This window comes from Corvus kubaryi, unplaced genomic scaffold (assembly GCF_017639235.1).
Source record: "Corvus kubaryi isolate FWS band 111438036 unplaced genomic scaffold, C.kubaryi_AGA036_p1.0 127, whole genome shotgun sequence".
Classification (NCBI taxonomy): Eukaryota; Metazoa; Chordata; class Aves; order Passeriformes; family Corvidae; genus Corvus; species Corvus kubaryi.
In genome coordinates, this window is record NW_024580662.1 from 1,580,317 (window position 1) to 1,607,433 (window position 27,117).

The window sequence follows — 27,117 nt, forward strand, 5'->3', positions numbered from 1 at the left end:
CTTTTCATGTATCTTCCTCCTATTTCCCTTTTCCCTTTTCACATTTTTTCACTTTCTTCCTCCGTTTTTACCTTCTTTTTTCATCTTTCCACATTTTTTTGCTCTCTCAGCACTTCCCTGACCCGCAGCCTCTCTCCCTGCAGGCCAGGCTGGCTTCCCTGTGTACAAGTACGTGCCCTACGGGCCGGTGAACGAGGTGCTGCCTTACCTGTCCCGCCGGGCCCAGGAGAACAGGGGCTTCATGCAGCGGGCAAACCGCGAGCGGGACCTGCTCTGGAAAGAGGTCAAGAGGCGTCTCCTCACAGGAAACCTCTTCAGCCACTGACCCCAGCCCCAGCCCCGGGGCTCCTGTGCCTTCAGCCTGAACCACTGTCACCATTCCCCATCCCAGTTCTGCTGCAGCTCCCCCAGCCCCCTTTGCCCTGGGAGACAAGTGTCCTTGTTGCTGTTGAACCACTCACACCTTCCAGTGGCCTCTGGGTTCACCCCAGCTGGCACTGCCCCACGCATGTCCCTCTACCATCCCACGGCCTCTCGAGCTGTCCCGGGGGACATGCTGGGGCTCTCCTGCCAGCCCACCCCATGCCTTGATGAACACTGTCCTGGGGTTTTTTTCCCTGGCAGGATTGCACAGCATGATTTATCCACTTGCCTTGTGCCCATGGGCTCAGGTCCAGGTGGGCTGGGTGACTTGGGGACAAGCTGGCCTCAGCCAGAAGCTCCTCCAGCCTCTGCCAGGGTTGGAGCTTTGCCTCAACCAGACCTTTGAAGGGGCAGGATCAGCCCCTGTTTCCTGTCCCAGGCAGCCACTACCAGCCTGCTGACTGGCTTTGCACTGACCAGAGCTGGGCAGGTCCAGGCTCTCCCCCATCCCGCTGGGATAAGCTGCCTGGGATTGTCCATCCTCAGGCACACATCCGATGGAACAGGAGGGGTGAGGGGAGCGGGCTGGGCCCATCCCTGTACCATTCCTGCCCTGCCCACAGTCCCTGGCTCTAATGATGGACCAGGGGCAGTAGGAGTGCCAGGAGCTGGACCACAGCTCGTCTCTGCTGTACACTGGATTTGCAGAGAATGGAAATTATTAAATCTCAACTGTTCCTGCTCCTGTCTCTCTGTTATTGGGCAGCCACATGTCCTCAGGCACTGCCGTGGTCTCAAAGGGGGGTTAATGCTGCACGCTTTGGCCTAAGCCAGGGCTTGGGGAAAGGAGTGAGGCCAAACTTCTTGGGACAGGGACTGGAGAAGCTGTGGAGCTGCCTGTGATGGGCTTGGGGGGAGCTGGGAGCCCTGGGGCATCCCCCTACCTGCAGAGTGGTAGCGTGGGAGAGCCTCTCCCCACCTTCAGACCTGCTTTTGGGGGACATGCACCCTGCAGGCTTTCACACCTCAAATTAGGGGCACTTTTTCCTGGGCTCTGCAGGACCACAGGCATCTCTGAGATTCCCTGCCTGGAGCTGTTGCAGTGTCCTTTTTTCCTGGGTCAGTCCCTCTAGTTGGTGAGCCACCCACACCAAAGGGCTGATGTTTCGGCTTTCCAGAGCTGTTCACCTCCTGCCTTTTCTCTAGCTGAGACTCTTCTGCCTTAAAAAAAACCTGGAGGGGAGCAGGGAGCCTTGCTGGAGCATGGGACCAGAACAGCACTGGTACAGGCAGCAGCTGGGCTCCTGGAACTTAAGGGAAGATGGGAGGTGTTCTAGGCCCTGGGCTGCCTCTCCAGCCCATGCAGGATGCTGTGACAGTGGCACAGAGTACCCTGGTGCCCCAGGGCCTGAGCTCTGCTGCTGCAGCTGCACCCAGGGCTGGCTGATGCAGGAGCAGCTGTTACCCACTGTGAGCTTCTGCAAAGACCCCCAGACATCTGTGCAGTAGGGCAGGAGAAGCCCCTCTTGACCCTCTGGTTTGCAGTTAATCCTTTCCCCAGCCCTCTTTCTAGGAAAGAAGGACAGCTTCGCAGGGTCGGTGGTGTTGTGTGCAGCTGTTTGCAGGGGCTGTGTAGGGCTGCAGGTGCTGCCTCCTGAACACCCAAGGCACAGGATGCCCTTGAAACCCCCAGATCCCTGGTTCCCCACAACCTTTTGCAGAATGTCCTCAGCTGGGAGGGACCCACAGGGATCATCCAGCTCAGCTCCTGGCCCTGCACAGACACCCCAACAACCCCAGCCTGGGCATCCCTGGCAGCGCTGTCCAAACGCTCCTGGAGCTCTGGCAGCCTCGGGGCCGTGCCCATTCCCTGGAGAGCCTGGGCAGTGCCCAGCACCCTCTGGGGGAAGGACCTTTCCCTGATATCCAACCTAACCCTCCCCTGGCACAGCTGTATCCATGCTCAGCGAGAAAACAGCAACTGCCTCTTTTATTTCTGTCCCAACCAACCCTCCCATGTCCCAGGCTTTACCCACCCTGCTCAGTCTTAGCTTTTGCTGCTGTTTTCTGCTTGTCCTGAAGGAAGAGGAGGCACAGAATGGCGCTGTCTGTAGGACCCTGTGCTGCAGCCTTCTTGCTTGGGAGGATGCTGCTGCAGCATGGGGGAGCTGGAAGGGGAAAGAGCCATATCCTTGCAGCAACCATCCTGACAGCCTGGGCACAGTCAGGATGGTGACAAGTACATCATATTGTAGGGCTCCCCGTGCCCCACTGTGCAGTCCTGCCCACCGAAGCAGCCATGGGGATTTTTGAACCATTGACAAAACAGCATCTTTTTACTTCGTTTTGTGTTCAGAAATACTGTAGTGCTAGGGTTTCTGTCTTCTGTGGCATTTTCCAAAACACAAAAAGACAGGAGACAGGCACCTGGCAGGGTCTGAAATGGCAACTGCAAATAGTGGTGTGATGGAAAGCATGGGCCAAGCTCTGCATGGACAACAGCCTGGCTGGGGCCAGTGGGAGAGGAGGGAGGGGTGGGTGCTACCTATGGGCTGTGCAATGCCCCAGGCCTTGGCAGCACCAACCAGCCCAGAGCACTGTGAAACCTCCCTCCACCTCTTCCCCACAGCATCCTCAGCTTCTCCAGCCTCTTATGCCAGCTGGCAGCATCTTCTGAGGGACGAGCTTATCTCCCTGGCTACAGCCCAGTCCCTGCTCTGCCTGGGTTACACTGGTAGAAACAGAGCAGTCATGATGTGCTGCCTGCTGGCCAAGAGAAAGAGAAGTTAAGTTTATGGAAGCCAAAAAAAACATCCAAAAACTTTCACATCCTCACACAAAGCACCAGCACAGTGAAGGTGAGGCAGTGTGATCCTGCCCTGGCTCATTGTGACCGGGACAGCAGAGGACAAGGGATGCTCAGCACAATGCAGGGGGATGAAGAGAGCAGGATAGGAAGGGAATCCTAGCTGTGGAAACAGCCTGAGTGAGGCTACAGCTCGAGGTGGGCACAGCTGCCAGGGGAGGCACCACCACCAAACCCAGATTTCTGCCTAACTTTGGAGCTGACCCTCCCCATTCCACTTTCCCCAGCAGAAAGGGATGCTGAGCTCAGCCTGAGGCTGAGTCATCCCAAGGGAGCAATTTGTGCCCCTATGGTCTTCACATTCCTGTGCCTGTGAGCAGGATGGGGCAGGGGGGACAGGGATGTGGAGGCAGGGGGAGATGGGCAAGGGATACTGCTTCCTGGTGCTGCTGCCAAACACATGGAATGTGCCAGGGAAAAAAGGGGGGGGGAGAGGGGGTGCTACCCAATGGTCACATTCCCACTGGTAAGACCACCAGGGACTTTCCATTGCAAGTCACCTGTCTGAGCAGGAGAGAAGTCTTCATGCACATCAGTACTGCAAATACTGAAGATGGAGAGAACCCACCAAACACATTTATTCTCTGCTTGGTGCACAGATCCCAAGGTGCCCAGAACCCCCTGATCCTCTCCAGAAGGATGGTCCCCAACTCATGCCTACTGGGATGGAGGCTCCACATCCACAGGAGATCCCTGGAGATGTGTGGCCCTCAGAGGCAGCTCTTTGGGAGATGCACTGTCCATACACCTTCCCCAGTGTTCCTCAGTGTTCCTCAGGGGATACATGCAGCTGTTCAGCTGGATTTGCACTGCCTTAAGGGAGATGGCTGGGGTGTCCCCATCCACGCTTCCCCCATACTGTTATCAGGTGTCCTGGGAGCTCAAAGAAGCTTGAGGCACCTCTTGCAGTGACCATTAAGCTTAAAATGCAGCTGGCACAGGGTGGTGGCCAAGGAAGCCCTGGCCCATTCAGTGCTGCTGCATTGTCAGGCTGAGGAGGTTTATTGACAGGGCTGCCCCACCATGCTAGAGGTGTGGGACTTGTTTGGGTGCCCAGGGTGTCCCCCTGATTCCCAGCTGTGTCCTTACAGCAGGTCAACCAGTGGCTGCTCTGAAGCCTTTCTGTCCCTGTACAGGGTCCTTGGCTCCTCTGCTGCAGGCACCACTTGGCTCCCACAGGTCCCTGCATGGCTCCCAATAGGCTGGTCCAGGCTGCCAGGCACATGGAGATGCCAGACACCGGCATCTGGCACCTCCTGGACCTGCAGGACAGCTGGACACTGGGGCTACCAGACCTTTGGGGAAGCCATATCCTGGGGCTGTTGGGCACCTGAAGCTGCTGGATCCCCGGGTCAGGTGGATACTGGGGCTTTCGGGCTCCTCAGGGCTGCCATACTGCAGGACAGACTGACCCTCGCGTCCTTGGGCACCCAGGACTGTGGGACCCCTGGAGCTACTGGAACCACAGGTCAGACAGATCCCAGGGCTGCTGTGCATCTGGGGCTGCCGGATCCCAGATACAGCCAGACCCTGCGACAGCCAGACCCCCGGGGCCAGTCAAAACCCGGAGCTCTTGGACACCCACGGCTGTCGAACCCCTGGAGCTGCTGGATCCCGGGACAGCCAGACCCCGGGGGCCATCGGACTGCTGGGGACTCCCCGGGCTCTGGAGCTTCCAAACCACCGTGACAGCCGATCCCCGGTGCTACCGGATCGCGGGCCATCCACACCCCTGAGCCACTGGACTCCCAGGAGTCCCAGGACTCCCGGGAGCTACTGGACCCCCGGGCTGCGCTGGAAGCCAGGACTCCGCATCCTCCCATTCCCCCTCGGGGACCCTCCCCGAGTTCGGCGGCGCTGCCCACCCGGTGGTGCCTCTCGGGTCCGTCGGGGCGGCGCTGCCCGGGGCCGGGGCGGCGGCGGCAGCGGCCCCCGGAGCCTGGCCCGCCGTCAGGGGAACCAATGCGGAATTTCCTGGCTGGCGGCGGAGCCCCTCCCGCCGCCGCCGAGAGGGGCGCGGGGGAGGCGGCGGCGAAGCGATCGCAGCGCGGCTTCCGCCCGCCGAGCGGCAGCGGGGACCGGCGGGGTCCGGGGCGGGCGGGGACCGGGAGCGGAGAAGCCGGGGCGGGGGGACAGCGCCCGGCCCTGGATGGGCTGTGCCGGACCCGGCCGAGCCCCGTCGCTCCGCCGCTGATGGCGGCCCGAGGGCTGCGGCCGCCCCGCCGCGCCCGGGCCGGGGCCGCGCTTCTGCCGCTGCTGCTGCTGCTGCCGGTGCTGAGCCGCGGAGCCGCGCAGGAGCTGAGCCCCCGCGGCAGGAACGTCTGCAGGGCCGGCGGGTAGGAGCGGGGAGGCAGGTGTGCGGGGCGGGACGGGACCCCCAGCGCCGTGCGGGGCCGGGGCCACGGGACGGGACGGGACGGGACGGGACGGGCTCGCCGGTCCATCCACCATCCCGGGCAGCCGCGGCTCTGGGCGCCTTCCAAGACAAAGTCCGTCCTGTGCGCGACTGAGGTGGGGGAAGCCGGCGGCGGGGAGAGCGTGAAGACCTGAGCCCGAGCGGGGCCGGGGACGTGGGGGCTGGTGCTGATCCCCGGGGGGCTGCGGGAAACCGGTCCTGGATGCCTCCGGAGCCAGCCCTGGATGCCCGGGGCCGGTTCTGCTGTAGTGAGCTGGGTTTGCGTGTCTCTGGGGATGGAGTCGTGAGAGGGACGGAGGGCAATCCTGCATCCCTGGGGCAGGATCTGCGCTGGGGAGCCGGTCCTGGGTGTCTCCAGGAATCGGGTTGCACTGTGGGGGCCGGTCCTGCTTCCCCCCGGGGGCCGGTCGAACTGCTGAGCCTGGGCTGGTGGGATACAGGATGCTCTGGGTGTCATGGTGGAGCTGCCCCAGGCTGCTGGGGATTGTGGAATTGGTAGCCCCAGGACCCTCGTGTTTGGCTTCAGAATGTGAGTGCTGGCACTGTCTAGCTGTCCCGGCAGTCACATCCTGCCTGCCTGGCTGGGGGCAGGGTCTCAGGAGGTGGCACTGACTTGTCCCTGCTCCCAGTGCTTTCCGTGTCCCACAGGTCCCTTTGCAGAGCATCACCTCAGCCGAGCTTCTCTGCGGTGCTCAGGCTCAGTGCTGCCCAGGCTCCTGGGCCAGGCTGGCCCCAGCAAAGGGAGAGAGAGCCCACAGCCACTGCCTCCTGCCTGGGAGAGCTGGATCCCCTGTGCTTGATGGGGGGCCCAGGCCATAAATGCACCTTTACATCTTGCCCGTGAGGTCAGACAAGTCCACAAGGAAAACATGTGCTGCGAGCGAGAGGGGCCGCATAATGGCTCCATTCAGCAGGGCCACAGGGCGCTGGTGCCCCCTCCTCAAATTACAGCCGGAGTTTCCTAAGGAGGCATTTCACAAGCCAGAGTGGCCGCAGCTCCCACCCGTGCTGTTCCTCGACAGGGAGCCATCCCTCTTGGCTGCCCATGACCTGCACAGCAAAGCTGCCACTACATCATGGGACGACAGAGGGAATTTGAGCAGTGTCCCCACCCTGTTCCTTGTATCCTGCCCCATGTGCTGGGGATGGGGTGCCTGGGTGCTCCCCCTTGCAGAAGGACCCCCTCATCCCCAATGGATGAAGGTGGGGGAGATGCTGCACCAGCACCACAGGGCTCAGACTCGCTCACTGTGCCAGCCGTGGATGCCATGGGGTATGCAAGACGCACTGGCTCTTGAGTGGGACAGGTTGGTGGAGTCCATCCTCCAGCAGGAATGGGACCTGAAGGCAGCCTGGGAGCTGGGGATGGTGGGGCAGGGAAGCTCAGATGATGTTTGCATAATTTTCTATCCCTCACCCTTCTGCAAACCCTTCTTCCCTCTCCACCCACCCACTTGGCACCCACCGCCATCATTATTGTGTACAATGGACACAGAGGACACCTCATATGTCACCGTCCAAACCCACCCCAGTGGCCCCAAGGCCCTGGTGCTGCAGGTCCTGCCCTGTGCCTGGGGCCACAGGCAGTGGGGCTGGAGGTGGCTTTGGGAGGAGGTCCCAATGTCCTCCACCCAAGGCTGGTGGAGCTGCTGGTTGGACCCTTGGCTCTGTGAAGCCCATCCAGACATCTTGTGGAGATACCATCACAAGTTTCAGAGGCCTCAGGAGACCTGGCTCCCAAGTAGCAATCCAAGGAATAATTTAGGGCAGAAGAAAAGGTCATATTTCGGGCTCTTTCAGGTTTCATGTCGTAAATTCAACTTGTCCTTAAATTTGAAGCTCTTTGACAACTGGTTGGTTGCCCATTGGCATGACCAAAGGTACCAGTTGTGATAGCCTGGGCGCTGCTTTGTCCTGTTCTGCTCTTTTGCTAACACTCTCTTTTCCAATCTTTCATCTTTTATTTTTTCTCTGCCTGAAGGGTTTCTATTTATGCCCATGATCCTATGCCCGCCTGCCCTGGGGATGTCTGTCCATCCGTCTGTCTGCACCCTGAGGCTGGGGTCAGGGAGCTACAGCTGGCATCAGATGGGGAGTGCCAGTGCCTGGGACCCAGTAGTCCCAGGAGCACTGTGTGCCAGCTGGGTGGCACCAAGTGATGGGTGACACAGAGAAGGATTAGCACTGGGGTGATGCCCAGAAGGAGCAGCGGGGCAGGGATGGAGGAGCACTGGGGATGGAGAAGGTGCCAGTGGTTCTCTAAGCACCAGGGGTATGCTGGGCTCTTCTACAGCTCCATCCACTGGGTTGAGCCAGATGGTCTCACATGGGACCACAGGTAGCTCCCAGCTGAGTTCCAGACTCTTGCTCCTGCTTCCAGGGATGTGAGCCTGCTCCTCATTGTTCACGGCAGGCTGTGCTGGTCAGGGTGAGGACCCACCCCTCCTGCCTCAAATCTATTGGTAAAGTGATTTCAGGGAGCAGTGTAGGATACTAATCCACAAGAAAAATATTCTAGCTCTGTGAAAAGCCTGGGATCATTAGCTGAGATCCCAGTGATGCTCAGCATGAGCAGGACATGGCCATGGGCTGGGGGCAAGGCTGGCATGGAGGACTTGTCCCTGCAGGTGGCAGCTCCAGCTCTGCCCACATCCCACTCCTTTTCCTCCACATCAGCTGAGGTCTCAAGCCCTTGCCACAGCTCAGAGGCAGCTTTTCATTCTTTTTTTCCCAGCATTTGTAGTGCTTTGAAGGAAAGAAAGTATTTGCATTGTGGATGTCTGCAGTGCCATATCTGTGTGGGTCAGGAGCAAGCTTTTAAACACATCTCCCAGTTTTCCCTTTCCACTGGTCAGGGGGCACATGGAGCAAGCCCTTTGTCAAGGAGCTGAGGCCATGAAACACCTTTTAGTCCCACACTCTGATGAGCACTGGTGGCCTGCAGCCAGCACTGACCCTCCATGGGCTGGCTGTGCTCTGGGACCAGTCCTTTGGGAGCAATGGTTTCCCAGTGCTGCATCCTGGCTACCTCTCCTTACCACAGGACCAAGTTTATTTGCTGTCAAAGCTTCTGATAAATGAGGTGGGGGCTGAGCAGGGTGTGGGAGGCCATCAGCAGCCACGGGGAAGGAGAGATTAGCTATCAGGGAACAGATAAGCCCAAATCCTGTGACACTGTGGGCTGGGTCCCAGCTGGGGGTGGTCGTGGTGCCACTCACCTCCTCCAGCTCATGGCAGAAGATTTTACCTCCTGCCATCATGTTCCAGTAACTCCCAGCTCCCCGCCATCAGCTCAGGGCTTTCATCACAAAGGATACTTTTTTGCACATTCCCCATAATGCCCTTTTTGGTGGCCGGGCTGGGCTGTTAGAGGCAGGTTTCCCAGGTGGAAGGGTTTTCTCTTGCAAACCTGTGATGGTTTCATTCTAAAAGCCACCAAACTGAATTTCTAAAGGGTGGAGTGGTGAAAGCAACCCCAGGTGGAACAGTGAGGCTTTGGCCATGCCGTGGGAGGGCAAGAGCACCATGGACCCTTCCCCACCTGTGCCTGAGTATTCCAGCACAGCTGGCAAAGCTTTTTGGGGGCCCAGCCTGAAGCTTCTTGCAGAAAAGGACCTTGACTCCAGCCCACTCAGTCCTAGGGTAGGTGATTTGGTGGTTAGCCCCCCTTTGCCATTAATCCCATGCATCCCCTCGCATGCTCGGCAGGAGCAGAGCTCCGCATTGAGGCCTGGGGTCCCCGTGGGGGGCGTTTGTGCCGCTGCCATCGCAGCATCTTGCGGCTGCTTCCACAGGCTGCATAGATGGAGCTATTTTGGGCTCCGGCTGCAAGGCATTTTTTCCAGGCCTTGAATCATTTTTGTGGTTCTTTTCTGCCTCCTTTCCAACTTTTCACTGTCCGCCACGAAAAGGGGGACACGGTGCTCCTGGCTGGGCCATGTGGGTGCTGCCCGCCAAGGGGCCGGGGCGGGAGCTGTGGCCCCAGGACCCCGCTTTGGCCGAGGGGCTGCTGGCAGCTCCCTCCCCGGCCCCAGGACGAGGCGGTCTGGCAGCCAGACGTGGTCCTGTGACTGCGCTGGGTTTTGAGCAAATACTTCCTCGCTGTCTCCTCCTCTTCTGCATTTGTTACATATAAAGAGGAAAAGAGGAAAAAAAAAGAAAAAACCAAATGCATTCCAGGCTGCGCCGCCGGACCAGCCTGGGTGAAGTTTTCCTTGACTGCAGCATCCGCCTGTGCTGTTTGTGACCCTCCGGCATCACTCTCTCTGTGAGATCAGGCAGTGTGGATCACCCCGAGGATGAGTGGGTCGCTCCAGGGATGAGCAGGGGTCTACAAACAGGGATTTCTGTGGGGTCATGGGGAGCGTACTCCCCACACCCAATTGCAGCATCATGAGCCCCCAGACATTTGCTTGGGGGGAATTCTTTGACGAAGTGTGGGTGAGGTGTCACCTGGTACTCCCTGGAGGTAGTGGCACTCCAGGACTCTCAAGAGCTCAGGGACACATTCCAGCTGCCTGCAGTTGGCATCCCCCTGCTTGTACATTGGGACATTCCCTGGGAGCTGACTGTGTTCCAGCTACTCCAGCTAGGTGGTTCCAACCTGCTTTTGGGGTGCCATCCCCAAGCCACCAGGCACCAAGCCTGGGATTCAAGTCATGTTTTCCCCTGGGACATTTAGAACTTTCCCTTTTTTCCCAGCTTTTGTGGGGGGTCTTTGGATTTTTTTATTGTAGAGGTTGCAAACATGACTTTTGCTTTTTCATCACTCCTTATTAATGGGAGGAACTGGTCCTGCTCTTACTCCAGGCATCACCTTAGTGGCTGGTAGGGCATCCATGGGATGCCCCAACAGATCCATTAACTCACTCTGTGCTGGAGGAGGAGTCAAGAGCTCTCCTTCCCCTTTGGAGGTGTAGAAGTCCCCAGCAGGACCTCTCACCATCAGGACTTCAGTGGCCTGGTGGGTTTTTGAAAAGGACCAGGACTTTCTGAGAGTTGTAACTATTTGTGATGCTTTTTTTATCCCTGCAGCTCCTCGGTGCTCGTGTGCTGCCTGGGATGGAGGCAACAAGGGAACGAGTGTTTAATAGGTAAACACCGGCATTTTGCTTCATTGGGCTGTGCCCATCCTTCACTGAGCCCTCCTGGCCTCACCACCACTGTCAGGGGCCACCCTGATGTGTCCCGTGGCTGGGCCCCCCTGTCCTGAGAAACTGCAGCCAGGGTGCTGCCTCCCTGCAGTGCTCCAAGCCAGCACCATGCGGATGGAACGAGTGCTCAGCCCCAGTGTCAGGGGTCACAGACCTGTGGGGCTTTCTCTCCTTAACAGCCAGCTCTGGGTCCAAGAACTTGGGGGTGCTACTCAGGGTTCCAAGGGACAGTGAAGTGTCCCCCAGGGTGAAGGTGCAGCTGCAGGGATGGGACTGAGATTCCCCACAGATGCTTCAGCAGTGTGGGTAGCTGAGCCAGAGCCACCGGTGAAGCTGAAGCTGCCCAGACCAGGCATTGTGGCCCCACTGGGGAGAGGCTACTGGAGCTGACAAAGACCATTGAGCTTGGACTCAGTCTGTACAAGGTTCACAGCTCTTTACTGGGGGCCGCAGTGAGCCCAGCATGGATGCTCAGCATGAAATCCTGGGAGCATCATTCCCTGCACTGCCACCACAATGAAGGCAGCTGCTTTGGGGCTCCCCCACAGTCTTGGCTGGCCACAGGGCTCACCATACCCCGGGAGAGCTGAAGGTGGCACTTTGCAGCTGGGACCAAAGCCCCCATAACCAACTAACCCACTGTGCATGAGCCTTGTAACCACTCGCTGCATGCGTTGGGAACAGGATGTGGCCCCTTTGGAAGGGAGAAGGACAGGATCTGCCAGGACAGTGGGGGGAGGATGGTCCCACAGTGAGCCGTCCCCATCTCCTGCCCCCCTGACCTGCTCTAACCTTTAGACTCACTGCTCCTAACCTGTGTAATCTGTCTATTTTAGGGGTTTCTATAATATCCATCACCGTAGGTCTAACAACTCCCAGGTAAGGTGGCTGGGATGGGTGGTTGTCTGTCCCTCTCCCGGTGCCTAAGGGAGCTTGTCCAGGGCCGTGTGGGATCTGTGAGCTCTGCCTGCACCGCGGTGCTGCCTGTCCCTGCTGCCTATCCCACATCCTGCACTTGCCTGGCTCCAGGCATCAGCCTCAGCCTGAGGTCCCCTCAGCAGGAGAGGGGCTGGTGGCCGGTGGCCACGTGGCAGAGGCAGTGCTGGGATGGCAGTGCCTACAACCCCTCCACTCCCTGTACCCTTCTGCCCTCTGGCAATGCGGAGCTGGGCAAGGGACAACACCACTGGGTGCAGCCACTGGCAGGGACAGGGCTTGGCTGGGTGGCAGGAGGCTGGTGGCCAGGATGGGTGGCATCCTATCTGGCTGGCAGAGATGGAGCTGAGCTGGGTGACAGGAGGCTGGTGGCATTTTTCTGGCAAGGGTACCATCCAGCCCAGGCAGCTGCCCGCCAGGATGGTCACAGTGCCACAGCTCAGCAGGACTCAGGGGGTCACTGCACAGCCCTTTTTCTGCTCTGGAGGGGTCTGGAGGGCTTTAGGGAGCAAGCACTGGTGCTCATGCCTGCTGTGTGTCCATCTGTCTAGCTGTGTGCGAGGGGAACTTCACCTGCAAGGAGAACGAGGTGTGCGTCAGGCCCGGCGAGTGCCGCTGCCGCCACGGCTACTTCGGTGCCAACTGCGACACCAGTGAGTACTGGCAGGTGCCTTTGTGTCCTCAGGGGGTTCACTGGGGTGGACCTGGCTTATCCTGGGGTAACTTTCCAGAGCAGATCATCAGGGATGGAGCTGTGAATGCTCTTGCTCTGCCCTTGCCTGTCCCCTGGCTCTGTTCCCAGGGCATTGTCCCTTTGCTGAGGTCTCCTCTTAGATCCAGTGCACTGGGGGGAGGAGAAAGAGGACTGTGGTCAAGAGGTTCTGTTGGGGACTGGGGGTCTCCATTGGTGCCTGGTGGTGGGGTTGTCCCCCTGGGCAGTGCTGAGGCTGATGGCTCTCCCCACAGAGTGTCCCCGGCAGTTCTGGGGTCCCGACTGCAAGGAAATGTGCAACTGCCACCCCAACGGGCAGTGCGAGGATGTGACAGGCCAGTGCACCTGCAACCTCAACCGCTGGGGCCCCAAGTGCGAGAACATCTGCCTCTGCAAGCATGGCAAGTGTGACCAGAAGACGGGCAAATGCACCTGTGAGCCCAACTGGTGGGGCCCACAGTGCTCCAGCTCCTGCTATTGCAGCCACAACTCTCAGTGTGACCAGCAGACGGGCAACTGCCTGTGCCAGCCCGGCTGGTGGGGACGTGGCTGCAACAACCAGTGCTCCTGCAACAACTCGCCCTGCGAGCAGTTCACAGGGCGCTGCCAGTGCCGGGAGAGGACCTTTGGGCCCCGCTGCGACCGCTACTGCCAGTGCTACAAGGGCAAGTGCAACCAGGTGGATGGGACCTGCACCTGTGAGCCAGGCTACCGGGGCAAGTACTGCCGCGAGCCATGCCCGGCTGGCTTATATGGCCAAGGCTGCAGGAGGCGGTGAGTGGCCAGCCCTGCTGGGTCTGATCCAGCACTGGTGGGAGGTGGCAGCAGGAGGGTTTGGGGTCCACTGGGTGATGGGTTCCCCTCGGCCGTTTTAGGTGTGGGCAGTGCAAGAGCCTGCAGCCATGCACCGTGGCCGATGGGCGCTGCCTGACGTGTGAGGCAGGCTGGAACGGCACCAAGTGCGACCAGCCCTGCTCACCTGGCTTCTACGGAGAGGGCTGCGAGAAGCTCTGTCCCCCCTGCAAGGATGGCCACACCTGCAATCACATCAATGGAAAATGCTCCCACTGCAACCCAGGCTGGATCGGAGACCGGTGAGTGCGGCTGGGTGCAGCGTTGGGTTCTGAGAGAGCAGTGCCTGGCTTCCCTGATTCTCCCAGGGAACAGGGTCACTGAAGGGTTCTGCAGCCCTGGAACCAATCCTGGGCACTAGAGTTTGCAGGAGAGCATCCCAGCTTGAGTGCTGAGCTCCACTGCAAGCACCCAGGGTCCAAGGGGCATAGGGTAGGGGTCTCGCAGGCTCCCTCCAGTTCCATGGCCATGTCAGTGGGCTCAGTCCATGCCTGTACCCCTCTCCTGGCTTCAGAAACCACAAGCTACCACGGTGATATACAGCCCCGTCTCCATGCATGTGGAGGGATGCTGGAGGTCCCCAAGTGCCATGGGTGCTCCAGCCACTTGCCCTCATCCCTCCCAGGTGTGAAACCAAGTGCCGGAACGGGACATATGGGGAGAACTGCGCCTTCGTCTGCAGCGACTGCGTCAATGGCCAGTGCCACTTCGAGACTGGGCAGTGCCTCTGCCACCCCGGCTCCCACGGCACATAGTAAGTGAGGCACTGCTGAGCACACCTGGGGGCACCTTGGGGCAGAGGTGATGCTCAGGCACCTCCTGCCCCCTTGTGTTCTATGCTGTTCCCAGCTGAGAGGTTTCCTGCAGTGGAAGCGCTCATGGGCAATAGTTCGGATGATTTGGTGAACAGAGGGGGAAGGACAAGCTCACAGAGCAGCAAGGGGTGTTGTGCTTTAGAAAAGGCCTGTTCGGCAAAAACAAATCAACAAAGTGGTGGTCTGTTGGGAGTTTTTAAGTCCAGGGTGGAATTTCTATCCAAAAACAGAGAGGAAACCACATCTCAGAATAACAAACAGCCTCACAGGCATGGCATCCAGGGGGGCTCCTGCTTAAAGCTCTGCCTCTGGCTGGGGTCTTTCCCAGGCCTCCCCCTCCCCCCAGTCCAGGCGCACAAGGGCCATCGAGGGTCTGCTCACATCCCTGGGTAGTGTTTCCCATCATGGGACTGAAATGTTGTTTGAAAAGATGAGGAAAGCGTTTTCCGCCTGGCTTGGACACGCAGACAGCTCCCCCAGGTCCTGCTGGGTGGTGCTCAGGTTTTCCCAGCAATTAACTGAGGGTGACAGCAAGGACGGGGATTTGGAGCTGGCATCCTGCCCACGCTGGCATTTCACTCAGGGCATAAAAGCAGGGAGCATTTTCATTTTGGGGATTTTTTTTGTGGGGCTTTGCCAACCACTTGTGGTGCTGGAACAGTTTCTGGGCACTGGCACCAGTTCAGGATGCCCAGCCTGGGCATCATGGCCACCTTTGATAGCAAAGGCAGAGGTGAGAGGGTCTGAATGTTCCCCAGGGGGGTGTAGTGATGCTTTCGGCACAGTGCCAGAGGGCAGAGTGTGGATTAACCTGTTCTGAGACCCTGGCACAGCACTGGGAAGGTGGGGATGGGGGATGCTTGGGATGCAGCCTTGGTGCCATAACCTTGAGCTGAGCTGTGCCAGGTGGTGCAGTCGGGCAGGCTCGGGAATGGTCCGGGTGCTCAGGCAGATCCCTGTGACTATATCCAAACCAGTGGTTTTGTCAGCAGGGTATAATTTTGCTAAAAAGGGGATTTCTGCAATGAAGGTAGAAGCAACGTCCTTGCCATGCAGCATGTCCTCTCAGCTCTGTGTCGGGAGGAGGCTAAAGGAGCAGCTGCTAGAATATTCATGTGTGCACAAAGTGCTTTATCTTCTCTGTCTTTCCCAGAAGTGTCAGGACTCTGCTGGAAAAAAGTCACCCTCCTCTGCTCCCAAAATCTCAGCCTGGGGCAGAAATGTGGGGCCAAGTATTGCGTTGAGAGGTTTTGCCTTGCTGGGGGACTATCCCTGCTCTTGTTCTGCTGCATTAGCTGCCCGGTGCAGCAGAGCAGACACAGAAGCTCAGCGTCCATCCTGGCAGGCACATGATGGGCACATGACTGGCACATGACAGGCACGCACCAGGCACACAGCAGGCAGGAGGCTTGGCCAAAGTGGCACTTTGCAAGTTGTTGGAGTGTGAAATGGGCTGAGCCGCCTTGGGGCACAGCGCCAAGGGCTGGGGGCAGCTGTGTCCCCAGGGGAGTGGGTTTGGGCTGGGGCCCACTGGCTCTTTCCATCTGCAGCCATTCCAGCTGGGATGCAGCTGGCGGAGGGTTTGGTGCCCAGCAGTGCTGCCAACATCTCCCAGCTCCATCTGGGTCCTGCTCTGTGGTGCCTGGCCCGTGTCTGGGGAGGCAGGTTGGGTTGGACCCGCTGACAAGAAAAGGCCCAGGTGCTTTGGCACGTGCCTGGCACATGTTTTCCGTGCTCAAGCCCTTGAGACCCATGGATTGGTGCCCATTTATTCGTGTCCCTATCATCTCTGTGACACCATCAGGAAGTCATTTTACCAGGAGTGGAGGTTTGACACCAGACATAACCAAACTGGGAGGGTCTTAGAGCTGCTCTGTTGTTTTTCCTTCTTGGAGGCAAAAAAAAAAAAAAAAAAAAAAAAAAGGTAAATTTGGGCACCTTCCCAGCTTGTGGCCGCTGTGGTTCTGCCTGGCTTGGTGGGGGGTGGGGCTTGGGGTGCCATGGCCACATCACCACTGAGCTGAGCTGGAATCCCTGTGTGTGACATCAGGGTGTCTTTAGATGTGACTGCTGGGTTAATGACCTTTCCTAATTACTGTGTCTAATGGTGAAGTCCCATGCAGAGAGCAGCAAGAGAGTCTGAGATCCAGCTGGGCCGAATCTTCTGAGCAATGGGCGAAGCCACTGTGTGGGTGATGGGCTCCTGATCCCTGCAGATTAAGGGTTCCCTCAGGATGTGGAGGAGCTGTGTTGGAGCAAGCTGGAGAAGTGCTCCCTGGAGCTTGGAGGGTTTGGGAGGAGGTGGCAGCCAAGTGGCCCCCACTGCTGTGCCTGGGGTGGGGGATGCACCATTCTCATCCAGCCCTTCCCTCCAGCTGTAACCTGACTTGCCCTCCCGGACACTATGGAGCCAACTGTGCCAGTGTCTGCAGCTGCCACGACGGCGCCTGTGACCCCCTGACGGGCGCCTGCCACATGGGTGAGTGCCAGGGACTGAGGGCTGGGCTCTGCCACAGGGCTGGCCCCGGGCTGAGTCGCGGGTATGCCTTGCAGAGGCCAACCAGAGGATGGGGGTGATCGGGGCAGGGGCCCTCCTGGCGCTGCTGCTCATCCTCCTGCTCTCCCTGCTCTGCTGCTGCTGCGTCTGCCGCAAGAAGGACGAAGCCAGTGGGTGAGTGCCGGGACCAGGAGGGATCTCACCAGGCTGGGAGCGTGGAAGACCAATGGGGTCTGGGATTGACAGGGAGATGCAGAGACCATGCTGGGACAGCAGTGCTGCAGGGAAACTGAGGCAGAACTGTGCTGCCCACATGGCACCATGTGGGTACCTGGGTCTGAGCAGTCCTGCTGCATCATCAGGGCTAATGGAGGTGCTCAGGGTGAGCCCTTCCTGGGGAACCCCTTCTTGCTCTCCTTGACTTTGTTTCTCTCTTGTGGGCCATCATTTCATGGAGACCTGCCAAGTCCCCTCCACTCTCTACGGTCTGGAGCTGATCTGCAAAGGGAGCCCTGAAATACAGCAAGGGCATCGAGTCACAAGCCAAGACCTTCAGAACAAACCCCTGGGCCAAGGGATGAGGCCTGGGGGGTGGAGGGGATGCTGACTGTCCCACATGGGAATGGATTATCAGGGCTGGGAGGGTGGGTTCCTGCAGCAAGGTCAGGATGCTGGCAGTGTTTTGGCAGCACCAGGTTAACATCCTACCATGAGAATAGGAGTGGGGACAGACCCAAGGCAGGGGGAAAGGTTTGTGCTGCTCAGCAAGTGATGAGAGGGCTGTTGGAGCTCCTCCAGCTGCAGAGAAAACCCCCTTGTGCCGCCAGCCACTGCACAGGAATTTTCCAGAAGCCTCCCCTTGCCACCCTGTGAGCTCAATCCCAGCCCGGCACAGCTGGCTTGGAGAGCCTGCGGGCTGCAGGTAATTATCCTGCAGGTAAAGCACAAACCCAGCAGGTGAGGAATAGCACAAGGAGAGGGGGAATGGCTCCAGAGTGTTTCCTCTCTCCCAGAGTGCCCAAACCACAGTGTCCCCAGACTGATGGGTGACCCATGGTGCTGTCCCGGGGCGATCCCTTGCAGGGGGTGGTGGGCATGGCGGCGCAGGTTTCCTTGAGTCAACACACAAAGCCACTCACTCCTGTGGCTGCAGAGAATTGCTTGAAAACGCAGCCCCAGGAGGCTTCAAAACCAGAGAGCAAATAAAGAGAAGCCATATGTTTGGCTTTGGGTTGGGATGATTTTTATTTTTTTTAAAGGTTTGGAGTCTTGACCAGGCATTGCAGGTATTTTGGGGCTGCACTGCCAATGGCCGTGGTTGGATCTGGCCTTGCCACCATCCCCTGGCACTGCTCTACATCCTGGTGTGTGCAAGCTGGTGCCCAGGGCTGACAGCAGCCTCTGTGGGTCCCCAATGCCTTCGGCCTGGGCACATCCCTGCTTTTGATCCACCCCATTATCACTCCAAAACCCCTTAGCACTTGCAGCATCCCTGAGCTACTGCCTGTCTCTGTTGCCCACGAAGGCTGTCCCCACCACAGGAGGGGAACAGTGCCTCTGACAGTGCCATTACCTTCTCTGCAGCTCCAGCCAGGACCCAGCAGCAGCCAAGAAGCCTCCGAGACGTTTGTGTGGGCGGTTCAGTCGGATTGGGATGAAGCTCCCGCGCATCCCCCTGCGCCGCCAGAAGCTACCCAAGGTCATGGGTAAGGTGCTGCGGTTTGGGGAGGGTGCAGAGAGCCAGGTTTTGCTCCTGTCAGGGCAGTGTGTGTGGCTCACAGCATCCTTTGCAGCCCCAAAGCGGGGAGATGAGCATGGCAGGGCAGTGACAGGGACACACAGATCCCTGGGAGCATTTCAGTGGCTGGTATGAGCTGCCTGGCTCGCAGGGGCTCAGCCCTTTCTGTCTGCAGCTTCTGGATCTCCATGCACATTTTGCTTCGTTAGGATGCGAAGGTTGTGCCTGGTTCTGGAGATCTGCTGAGTAGTTTTGGGTTTACTCTCCTGAGGTTCCCCTGGAAAGGAATGACGCCTGTCACTCAGCAAGATGCCTTGCTAGTGCTTTTGATCCTAAGGTAACCCTGCCCAGCTTTGCCTGGAGTCAGAGTATCTGGGGGGATGCCCACCCTCCTGCCATGTGCAGCAGAGTTGAGGATGGAGGGGCAGAGATTTGGGTTGAGCTTCCCACTCTGCCCGGGACAGAATTGGCTTGTAGGGAGCTGCTCATACCTGGCAAAGCCCCTGACATGACACTGTCAGGGCTATTGGGGACCCCCTGTATCCCAGAAGCTGGGGAATGCTGTCCCCTGCACTCTCTGGACTCTCCTTGCACCTCTTCCCAGCATGGGGAGCTGGGGTTCTGCTGCAACCCCATGGAGTAAAATTGGTGTGAAGGCAGCAATCCCCACCCCGTGCTGGGATGCGCTTCAGCCCCAGCCCCTCCTCCTGAGCCCAGCACCTCCCTGGGCATGCTGTGCTGGTGGAACCCCCAGAGCAGCCACATCCTGGCACACAGTAGCTCAGCATAAGGTTAAATCCCTCTTCCCAAGCAGGACGTAGAGGTGACCCCCCATCCCTGCACACCACACACAACCTTCAGCATCCAAGCTGGGGGGGATAACCCCTTGCCACGTGGGGTACAGCAAAGCCCTGCCTAGAGCAGGGTGTGCCAGGGCCCAAGAAACATTCCCGCTGGAAGAATAACAGAGGATCATAGAGGCTATGTTTGTGGAAGGGGCCAGGAAGGGCTTGGAGAGGACAGAGGGTGCCTGTGTGCGATGAGGGCAGGGGGGCTGCCTGCAGGCAGCTGGCACCAGCCCAGCTGCTCTGTGTACACAGGGCAGCAGCGGCCCCACGAAAGGCTGAGGGTGCTCAGGATGGTCTCGGGTCCCAGCAGGGCTGGGGCTGTTCCTGGAGTCTGCTGTGGGGCTGAGGGTTGTCATCTCACCAGAAGGAAAGGCTTTGGTCAGGGCTTGCCTTGTGTTAATCCGGCACAGTGGAGTCCATATGGGTTCCAGCAGCTCCCAGTCCCACTGACACCTGGTCTGGCAGTGCCTCCAGCCCCCACTGGGTCTGGGGACCCCAGGGTGACAGAGACCTGTTGGGGTGCCTGTGGCAGCTGCATCCCTGATGCCCGGTGACCAGGGTGCCACATCATGACCACACTTGGGGCTGTGGAAGCCACAGTAGCCAGTATCCACTGGCAGAGGCCACTTGTTCCCAGCATTCGTCCTGCCCCAGCAGGAGTTGCTGAAGTGCCCCAACCCAAGGGTCAAGTCAGTGCTGGAGGTGCTCAGGACCTTGTGGGGATGTGACAGTGAAACTGGTGCTGGCTGATGCCTGGGCAGTGGTTGCTCTGGAGCTGCCCACATTCTAGCCATGGGTTTGCTGGCACCAGGTGGGTTTTCCCCTCTGGGCTCAAACACTGGTGAGTGCAAGCCTACACATGGTAGAACCTTGTGTAGGTTCTACCTACACCAGCCCAGAACCTTCCCAGGTGGGACAGCAGGTCTTGAAGGGTATCATTTGGTTTTTATTACTAGGAAAGCCATGTTGGAACTGCCGCTTCCCCCTGTCTGGGCCATTTGCTCTTTAAATATCTCTGCTTGGGTTTTTTTTCCTTACTCCAGGAAGCCGAACTATGTAGGGGTGAGCACTGCTGTCATTTTAACGGCCCTACATGTCTGAAGCCAGATTCCCTAATGATGGATAAACATTCCAGTGGGCACCCCAATAACACTAAAAGTTATTTTATTGTAAAACAGGGATGTGCTGCAAGAATCAAACAGTCCAGCCAGGCAATTGCAGCATGACTGGGATGCAGTTGCGGTTGGGATGCAGTTGGGATGTTCAGTCAAAGATTAAAAATACCTGGAAATATCCATGTACAGCTGGGACTCTCTCTGTGCATGGGGTTTTCATAGAATCACAGAATATCCTGAGCTGGAAGGGACCCACAGGGATCATCAGTCCAGCTCCTGGCCCTGCCCAGATACCCCAACAACCCCACCCTGGGCCTGAGAGCATTGTCCAAATACTCCTGGAGGTCTGGCAGCCTTGGGGCCATGACCATTCCCTGGGGAGCCTGGGCAGTGCCTGAGCATCCCCTGGGACCACCCTTTTGCAGCCCTTTATCCAAAGCAAGGCTCTGCCTGGCCTTGAAGGCAGCTTGTCACTGTCCCAGGGGACAAAAGCCAGTGGAAGGGGATGGGGACAAGTGCATCTACTGCTGCATGGCTCTCCGGGAGGATCGGCCCATCCTCACAGCTGGGTGTTGCCTCAGTTCTGTGGGTATCCAAGGATGATGCTGAAGCTGTGGGCACCTGGGAAAGCCCCTCAGGATGTGTTGGGACATGAGCTTATCCAGCAAAAAGCCTTAAAATTATCAAGCTGAGAAAAAAGGTCACTCCAGCCCAGACAACTCTTAACTGCTCCTCTTCTCTATTTCATTTTATTAACACAGCAGGTTTTTCCTCTGGTGGTTTCTCTCTTCCACTTGGCTTCTCTGTGGGTGGCCCCTTGGCAGAGGGGCAGTGCTAGGGGATGATGGGAGGGATACTCCTACTCAGCTTCAGGAGGGAAGAAGCTGGCAAAGGGATTGAAAAGTGGCAGAATTGGGAAAAGGTACATCCCCCTGCTGCAGGCTTCCTTTGATCATCCTTCTGCATCCATGTGCAAATGCACATGGAAAAGGAAAATGCAGTCAGTGATGCTGAAGTGAGAATGAGTGGATTAAAGCCAGCAGCTAATTTTCTACCTAAGAAGGGGACAGTCACAGTGCCAGGACCCTCTTTGCAAGGTGGCTGTGCCCAGTTGCACAGCTCATGGGTGACCACCAGGACACTCACCAAGTCCTCATGGGACCCAGGGTTTGGATGGCTCATCCCTCCACCACGTCCATCCTCAATTTGGGCAGCTGAAGAGGGGGATAGATGGAAGTGTGAGGCTTGAAGAGGCTCTGCTGCCCACAGCCCAAGCATGGGGGATGCTGGTCACCACCACTGCTGGTTGATGGCTTCTGTGGCCACTTGGCTGAGGAATCTGGTGGGACTGTGCATCAAGAGGTGTTGCCATGCCTTGTATGCTGTCCCTGTCCCTGACACCCAGCAGGAAGTTGGGCAGCGGGGAGCTGTGCAGCATCCCACCCTCCTGGCTGGCAGCGGGGACTTGGGGGTTCAGCAGAACAGGCACTGACAACAGTTCCTTGCCCTCACAGTGGCCCACCATGACCTGGAAAACACCCTGAACTGCAGCTTTATCGAACCACCCTCTGTGGTGGAGCAGCCTTCCCCATCCTGGTCATCCCGCGGCTCCTTCTCCTCCTTTGACACCACGGATGAGGGGCCCGTGTACTGCGTCCCCCATGAAGGTGAGCAGGGAATAGGGTGCATCCCCAGGGGACTTCAGGGACATCACCAGGGGCCTGCTCGATGGAGAATCACTCTTGTGTGGTGGGGACCGTGTCACCCTGGTTTCTCGTGCCCCAGGAAGGAGTGCAGGTTCCAGTCTTGCCTCCCACACAGTTTCAGAGCTCCCTCCTCCAGCATTTGCTGCTCCAGGGTTAAGACCCAGGAGATCCCCGACTGGGAGCTTAACTGGGAGGACACTGTCCTGTGGGAGCATCTCAGTCCTTCCCCTCCTCAGGCACATCCCACCTGACACCGCTGTGCTCTCTTCCCGCAGAGAGCATGGGTGACAGCAGGGACAGAGGGACACCTGCCAGCCCCGGGGACAAGCTGCTGGCCCCGATCAGCGGGGAGGAAGCGGGCGAATACACGTTCCTGAAGGAGACGGGCTCTGTCAGAGCCTTCCCGGCCGACAGCAGTGAGACCCCCCTGCTCAAGTCCTCGGACAGCGAACGCTCGTCCTGCGGCTCGGGCTCGGCCGGCGCCGCGCTCTACGCCCGGGTCGCCCGCCTCTCCAAGCAGTCCAAGGAGGAGGAGGATGCCACTGCGGAGCCCCGCAGCCCCGGGAAGCCGCCATCCCCGGAAAGGACCAAGCCCCGTCCTCCAGACCCGGCCACGAAGCCCAAAGTCTCCTGGATCCACGGCAGGTACAACTCTGGCCAGTCCAATTCGCTGCCGGCACCCAGCCAGTCCCCAGAGCAAGCGGCCGCCCGGTCCGGCAGCCCCGAGCAAGGCCAGGGCTTGGCCAAGAGGAAGAGGAGCCCTAGCGAGACGTCGGCCAACGTGCAGGGCAGAGCGGAGGAGAAGGGCGGCGCCCGGGGCAAAGAGAAAGCGCAGAAGCAACCGAAGGAAACCGGCGTCCCCGAGGGCAAATCCAGCCTCGCTGGGGAGCCCCAGTCACCCTCCAAACCCAAGCAGAGAAGCAAAGCCGGCTCGGAGCCGATGGAGAGCATCAACGGGGCGGTGCAGAACGCCTTCCGAAAGATGGGTGCCTTCCAGCAGGAACGGCGGGCCGGGGACACCAGGGATGCTCCTCGCAGCCCCGGCACCAGCAAACCCCGCTCCGAGCCGCTGCATCCCCAGCTGGCCTCCGAGCTGGCCGCCCAGCTGAAGGAAAAGACTCAGAGCCTCAACAAGGGGGACGGAGGCATCCGGGCGAACGGGGTCAGTGCCCAGCGGGAGAAACCCACCCCTCCACAGAAAGCCAAGCGCTCGGCGGCCGCCGGCGGCCAGAAGACCAGCAAACCCTTGCTGCCCACCTCTCCCCATCTGCAAAAACTGATCCCTGGGGCGGCCGAGACGGCAGCCGGGGAGCCCAAGTGGGTGGAGAAGCCAAGTGCCGGCAGCGGCCAGGATCAGGCTCTCCCCACTGAGCAGGCAGCCAAGAAAACCCCCATTAAGAAGCCTCCCAGGAAGAAGAGCCGGGAAGCGAGCCTGGAGCCTCCCAGGGCAGCTGCTATGCCTGCTCAGGCAGTGCAGTGACCTGGAACCGGGCATCGGCCCTGCACCGGTCGCACGCCGGGAAGAAGGACATTTGCCAGTACAACCAGCGAACGTGGGAGCCTGGACTGGGCTGGGGGCACTGGAAGAGCCTTGAGCCTCCCTTTATTCCCCCTCCATCTCACTCAGCCCCCTTTTTGCCTTAGTCCCCCCTGCCCTTAGGACCCGGTCCCTCTATCTGTGCCCTGCTCCTGCTCCCTGCCCGGGTCTCAGTTCGCATTCCCTCCCCGCGCAGGGCGGGACCGCAAGGAGCCAGCCCGGCCGCCATCCCGGGGGCTCCGTGTGTGGCGTATTCCACCCCCCCCCCCCCCTTTTTTTTTTGTAGCAGTATTATCGACCGCATAAGCAGCGCTTGTTGTACTAGACGTGCCCACGGTATATTCTGCAGTAACCGAGCCGCTCGCTTCCCGCGCCCCACTCGGGTCTGTCGGGGTCGCGGAGCACGGGAGAGGAAGGGAGCTGCTGCTTAGTGCCCAGGGCAGTGCCAGAGATGTGCCCCACATCCATCGCTGGCAGCAGCCCCTCGCCCCGGCGCCCTCCAGGCACAGCTCTCCACTGCCGGTGCATGCCGGAGTGGGGTCGAGCTGGTTTCGACCGATGCCACCCTCCCTCCCCTCCGCCCCGGCGCTGCTCCTGGCCAGGAGGAAGCACTATTTATGGATGGAGCTGGACGCCCTTTGGGCTCCTTCATCCCATCCAGTGGAGTTGGAGGGATTAGTTTGGTATGAGAGAGCCTGGCACCTCTGCAGAGCGCTTTCCTAATAAAAATGTATTTCTTCGATAGCTGGGTGCCATCTCTCCCTGCCCCAGCCTTCCCGTGGGCAGGCAACATGCCTTGCTTGGGCACTGCCTGGTCCTGAGTGGGATGCAGTGGGGAGATGGATGACCTTGCAGCAGTACAGGCAGGTGGTAACAAGCAGCAGACAGGGTGGGAAGCAGGTCCCCACTGGGGCTGCTGCTACATGTGCTCACCTGGCATCAGAGATGAGCCCTGAGCTCCCCTTCCCCCAGCATCCAGCATTGTCCCAATGGCTGACCGGTCCCACTCCCAGACACTCCTCACTGTAGCCTGGGTCAGACCCTGAGGTTCAAGAGAGCTCTGGCCACTGAGCAAAGAGAGCCCACCCCTGGGTGCTCAGAGTGCTGGGACACAAATGTGGGGGGGCATGGGGGTGCAGGGACTCTGAGCCCAGCTTTCTAACCCCCTGCCCAGGGGCTGCCAACCCTGGCAGCTTTTGAGGTCTCCACACAGCGCCAGGCACGATGCTGCCAGAGGGAGCAAGGCTGGGACAAGCCCAGGGGCAGCCCAGAAGCTGAGGCTTCTCCCACACAGCTTCTGCCCAAGATTCCTAAGCAGGACTCTCCCTGCCATTAGAATTGGGGCTGTCTGCTTCAGGGGAGCCGGGAGCATTGGTGCCCACCACTGAGCCATCCTGAGCTGTGCCCAAGGGGGGGTGATGGCCCAGAAGACCACCAGGCCAAAAGGTCAACCACAGCAATCTCAGAGGTGATTGAGGCAGCTGGTGAGCACCAGAATGGGATGAGACCACGTGGAACCAGGACTGCAACCAGCCCAGCACAGCACTCAGGAGGGGATGGGGCTTCAGCCCACACCTGGGCATGGCTCATCATTGTGGGGCTGGAGCCAGCACACTGCCTGACGCTGGCTGGAGAAGCATCATCACATAACACAAAGCTGAAGAATGACATCACAGTGTTGTTTCATAGGCTTCTGGTCACCTTTCAGAGTTCCTTCACTCTCCCTCCTCTTTCCTTCAGGTTTTATTTGGGAAGGTGAAGGACAATGGCTGAAACTTGTCCTGGGGCATCACACAGTGTAGAAAAAGGAGTGGATGAATCAGCTCAGTGTCACCAGATACAAAACAGAGAAAATCAATAGAAAAATGGGGACACTGAATCTATGAGACCTGGGATAGCATCCAAACCCCTCTCTCTCCACCACAGAGGCCATTGTTGAATGAACTGAAGAGGCTTCCAAGACACTCAGATTAATAACTACTCATAGGTTAGGAAAGAGAAGGAAAGGAGTTGAATCCAGGCAATAAAAGTGCAAAACTAAACACAATTTAAGAGGAAAGGTTTGTCGCAGGCATCACATGGTCCTTATATACATCTCTTCATGTCAGTGCTGAAGGGCACTCAGGGGAGCCACCCATGATGCTCATGATGGTGAACCAGCAAGGTGAATTTGTGAATTGCCCCAGCCTCCTCTTGGGGCACTTTCTTGCTCATGCAGGCAGCAGAGCTGGGGCTGATTCCTCAGGAAAGTAGGGCACTGTAAGCTCTCCCTTGGTCCCCAGGCTATCCTGGGACAGCAGAGGATCACCCAGGCATAAGCCCATCCATGGGCTCCAATCACAGTCCCAACGAGCCAGAGGAGAGCCTGCAAGTGAGGAGCCTATGGACAAAAGCAAAAATCCCTGTCACGGACAGGCAGGCAGGTCACCAGAGTCTCCAGCCCAGCCATCACATCAGGGTGGCCATGGCAATGTCAGGCTAAGTCTTGGGATTCTCCAAGGGTGGAGATGCCCCAGCTCCCTTTGACTGTTCCAGGGTCACTCTCCTAGGAAGGAATTTTATTCCAAGATTCAACCTGAATCTTCCAAGCTTCAGCTGGTGACTCTTTTACCCCATCACATCCTCCAGCACCACCAACAAGGGTTCAACTTCATCATAAAGCTGTGTCAGGGGAGATTTAATATGAGTAACAGGGAAAGGTTCTTCCCCCAGAGGGTGCTGGGCACTGCCCAGGTTCCCCAGGGAATGGGCACGGCCCCGAGGCTGCCAGAGCTCCAGGAGCGTTTGGACAGCGCTGCCAGGGATGCCCAGGCTGGGGTTGTTTGGGGGTCTGTGCAGGGCCGGGAGCTGGGCTGAACGGTCCTTGTGGGTCTCTTCCAGCTCAGGATATTCTGTGATTCTGTGACCTTAGTCATTGGCTCAGAACAGAACCCTTCCCCCAGCCCAGCCCTGCCCCCTCCTCCTGGTGTGATGTGTGCCAGCTCCATGAATGTGTTGATATCCCTTGTCCAGGCCTCTCCAGTTTCTTCACATCCCTCTTGAACTAGGAGACCACATCTGGACACTTCCTTCAGGTGTCTACCTGTGCCCTTCCCAGCAGCTCCCACTATGGGCTTTGCCTTATCTGGGAAAAACATCAAAAAGCTGATGTTCAGCCTGAGGTTCTCTGTTGCTTCCAGGGTCTTTTCAACAGGGTCCTTCCAGCTCAGACACCTCAGAATCTTCCAGTAATGTCCTGTGATGCCATCGGCTGTGAAGGACATGGATGAGGCATTGCCACATCTCAGTATCATGAGGGGCTGATGAATCTCTTTTCCAGGCATTCTGCAGGCTTTCTTCCCACCGCTGCACATTGGATATCTCTGACTGAGATACCCAACGTGATAGACACTACTGAGGAGGTCTTGTTCAGGGGTCCACAAACCAGCAGAGGCTGAAAACTATCAAACAATTTCCCTGTAGCTGTGCGTTCCACCAGGAAATTATACATACTTGCTGTTCTGAGCTGCTTTCCAGGGCTGTTTTGGGCAGGCAGAAAACTTCGGCCTCAGGGAAAAAACAGC

At 58.5% G+C, this 27,117-nt stretch overlaps 1 protein-coding gene across 2 annotated transcripts; it reads left to right on the forward strand.

Moving 5' to 3' along the window:
- Window positions 1–5,176: 5,176 nt before the first annotated feature.
- On the forward strand, window positions 5,177–24,296 carry SCARF2 (scavenger receptor class F member 2). 2 transcript variants are annotated; one of them, XM_042023851.1, is made up of 11 exons: window positions 5,177–5,565; window positions 10,680–10,738; window positions 12,286–12,387; window positions 12,701–13,220; window positions 13,322–13,540; window positions 13,924–14,052; window positions 16,489–16,592; window positions 16,667–16,784; window positions 18,195–18,316; window positions 21,826–21,978; window positions 22,293–24,296. In XM_042023851.1, exons 1-11 carry the CDS (start codon window positions 5,192–5,194, stop codon window positions 23,495–23,497), a joined length of 3,105 nt encoding a protein of 1,034 aa, XP_041879785.1. In that variant the 5' UTR covers window positions 5,177–5,191; the 3' UTR covers window positions 23,498–24,296. The 2 variants fall into 2 exon arrangements, with proteins under 2 accessions (XP_041879785.1, XP_041879794.1); XM_042023860.1 differs by lacking the exon at window positions 5,177–5,565 and adding an exon at window positions 11,635–11,677.
- The last annotated feature ends 2,821 nt before the right edge of the window (window positions 24,297–27,117 follow it).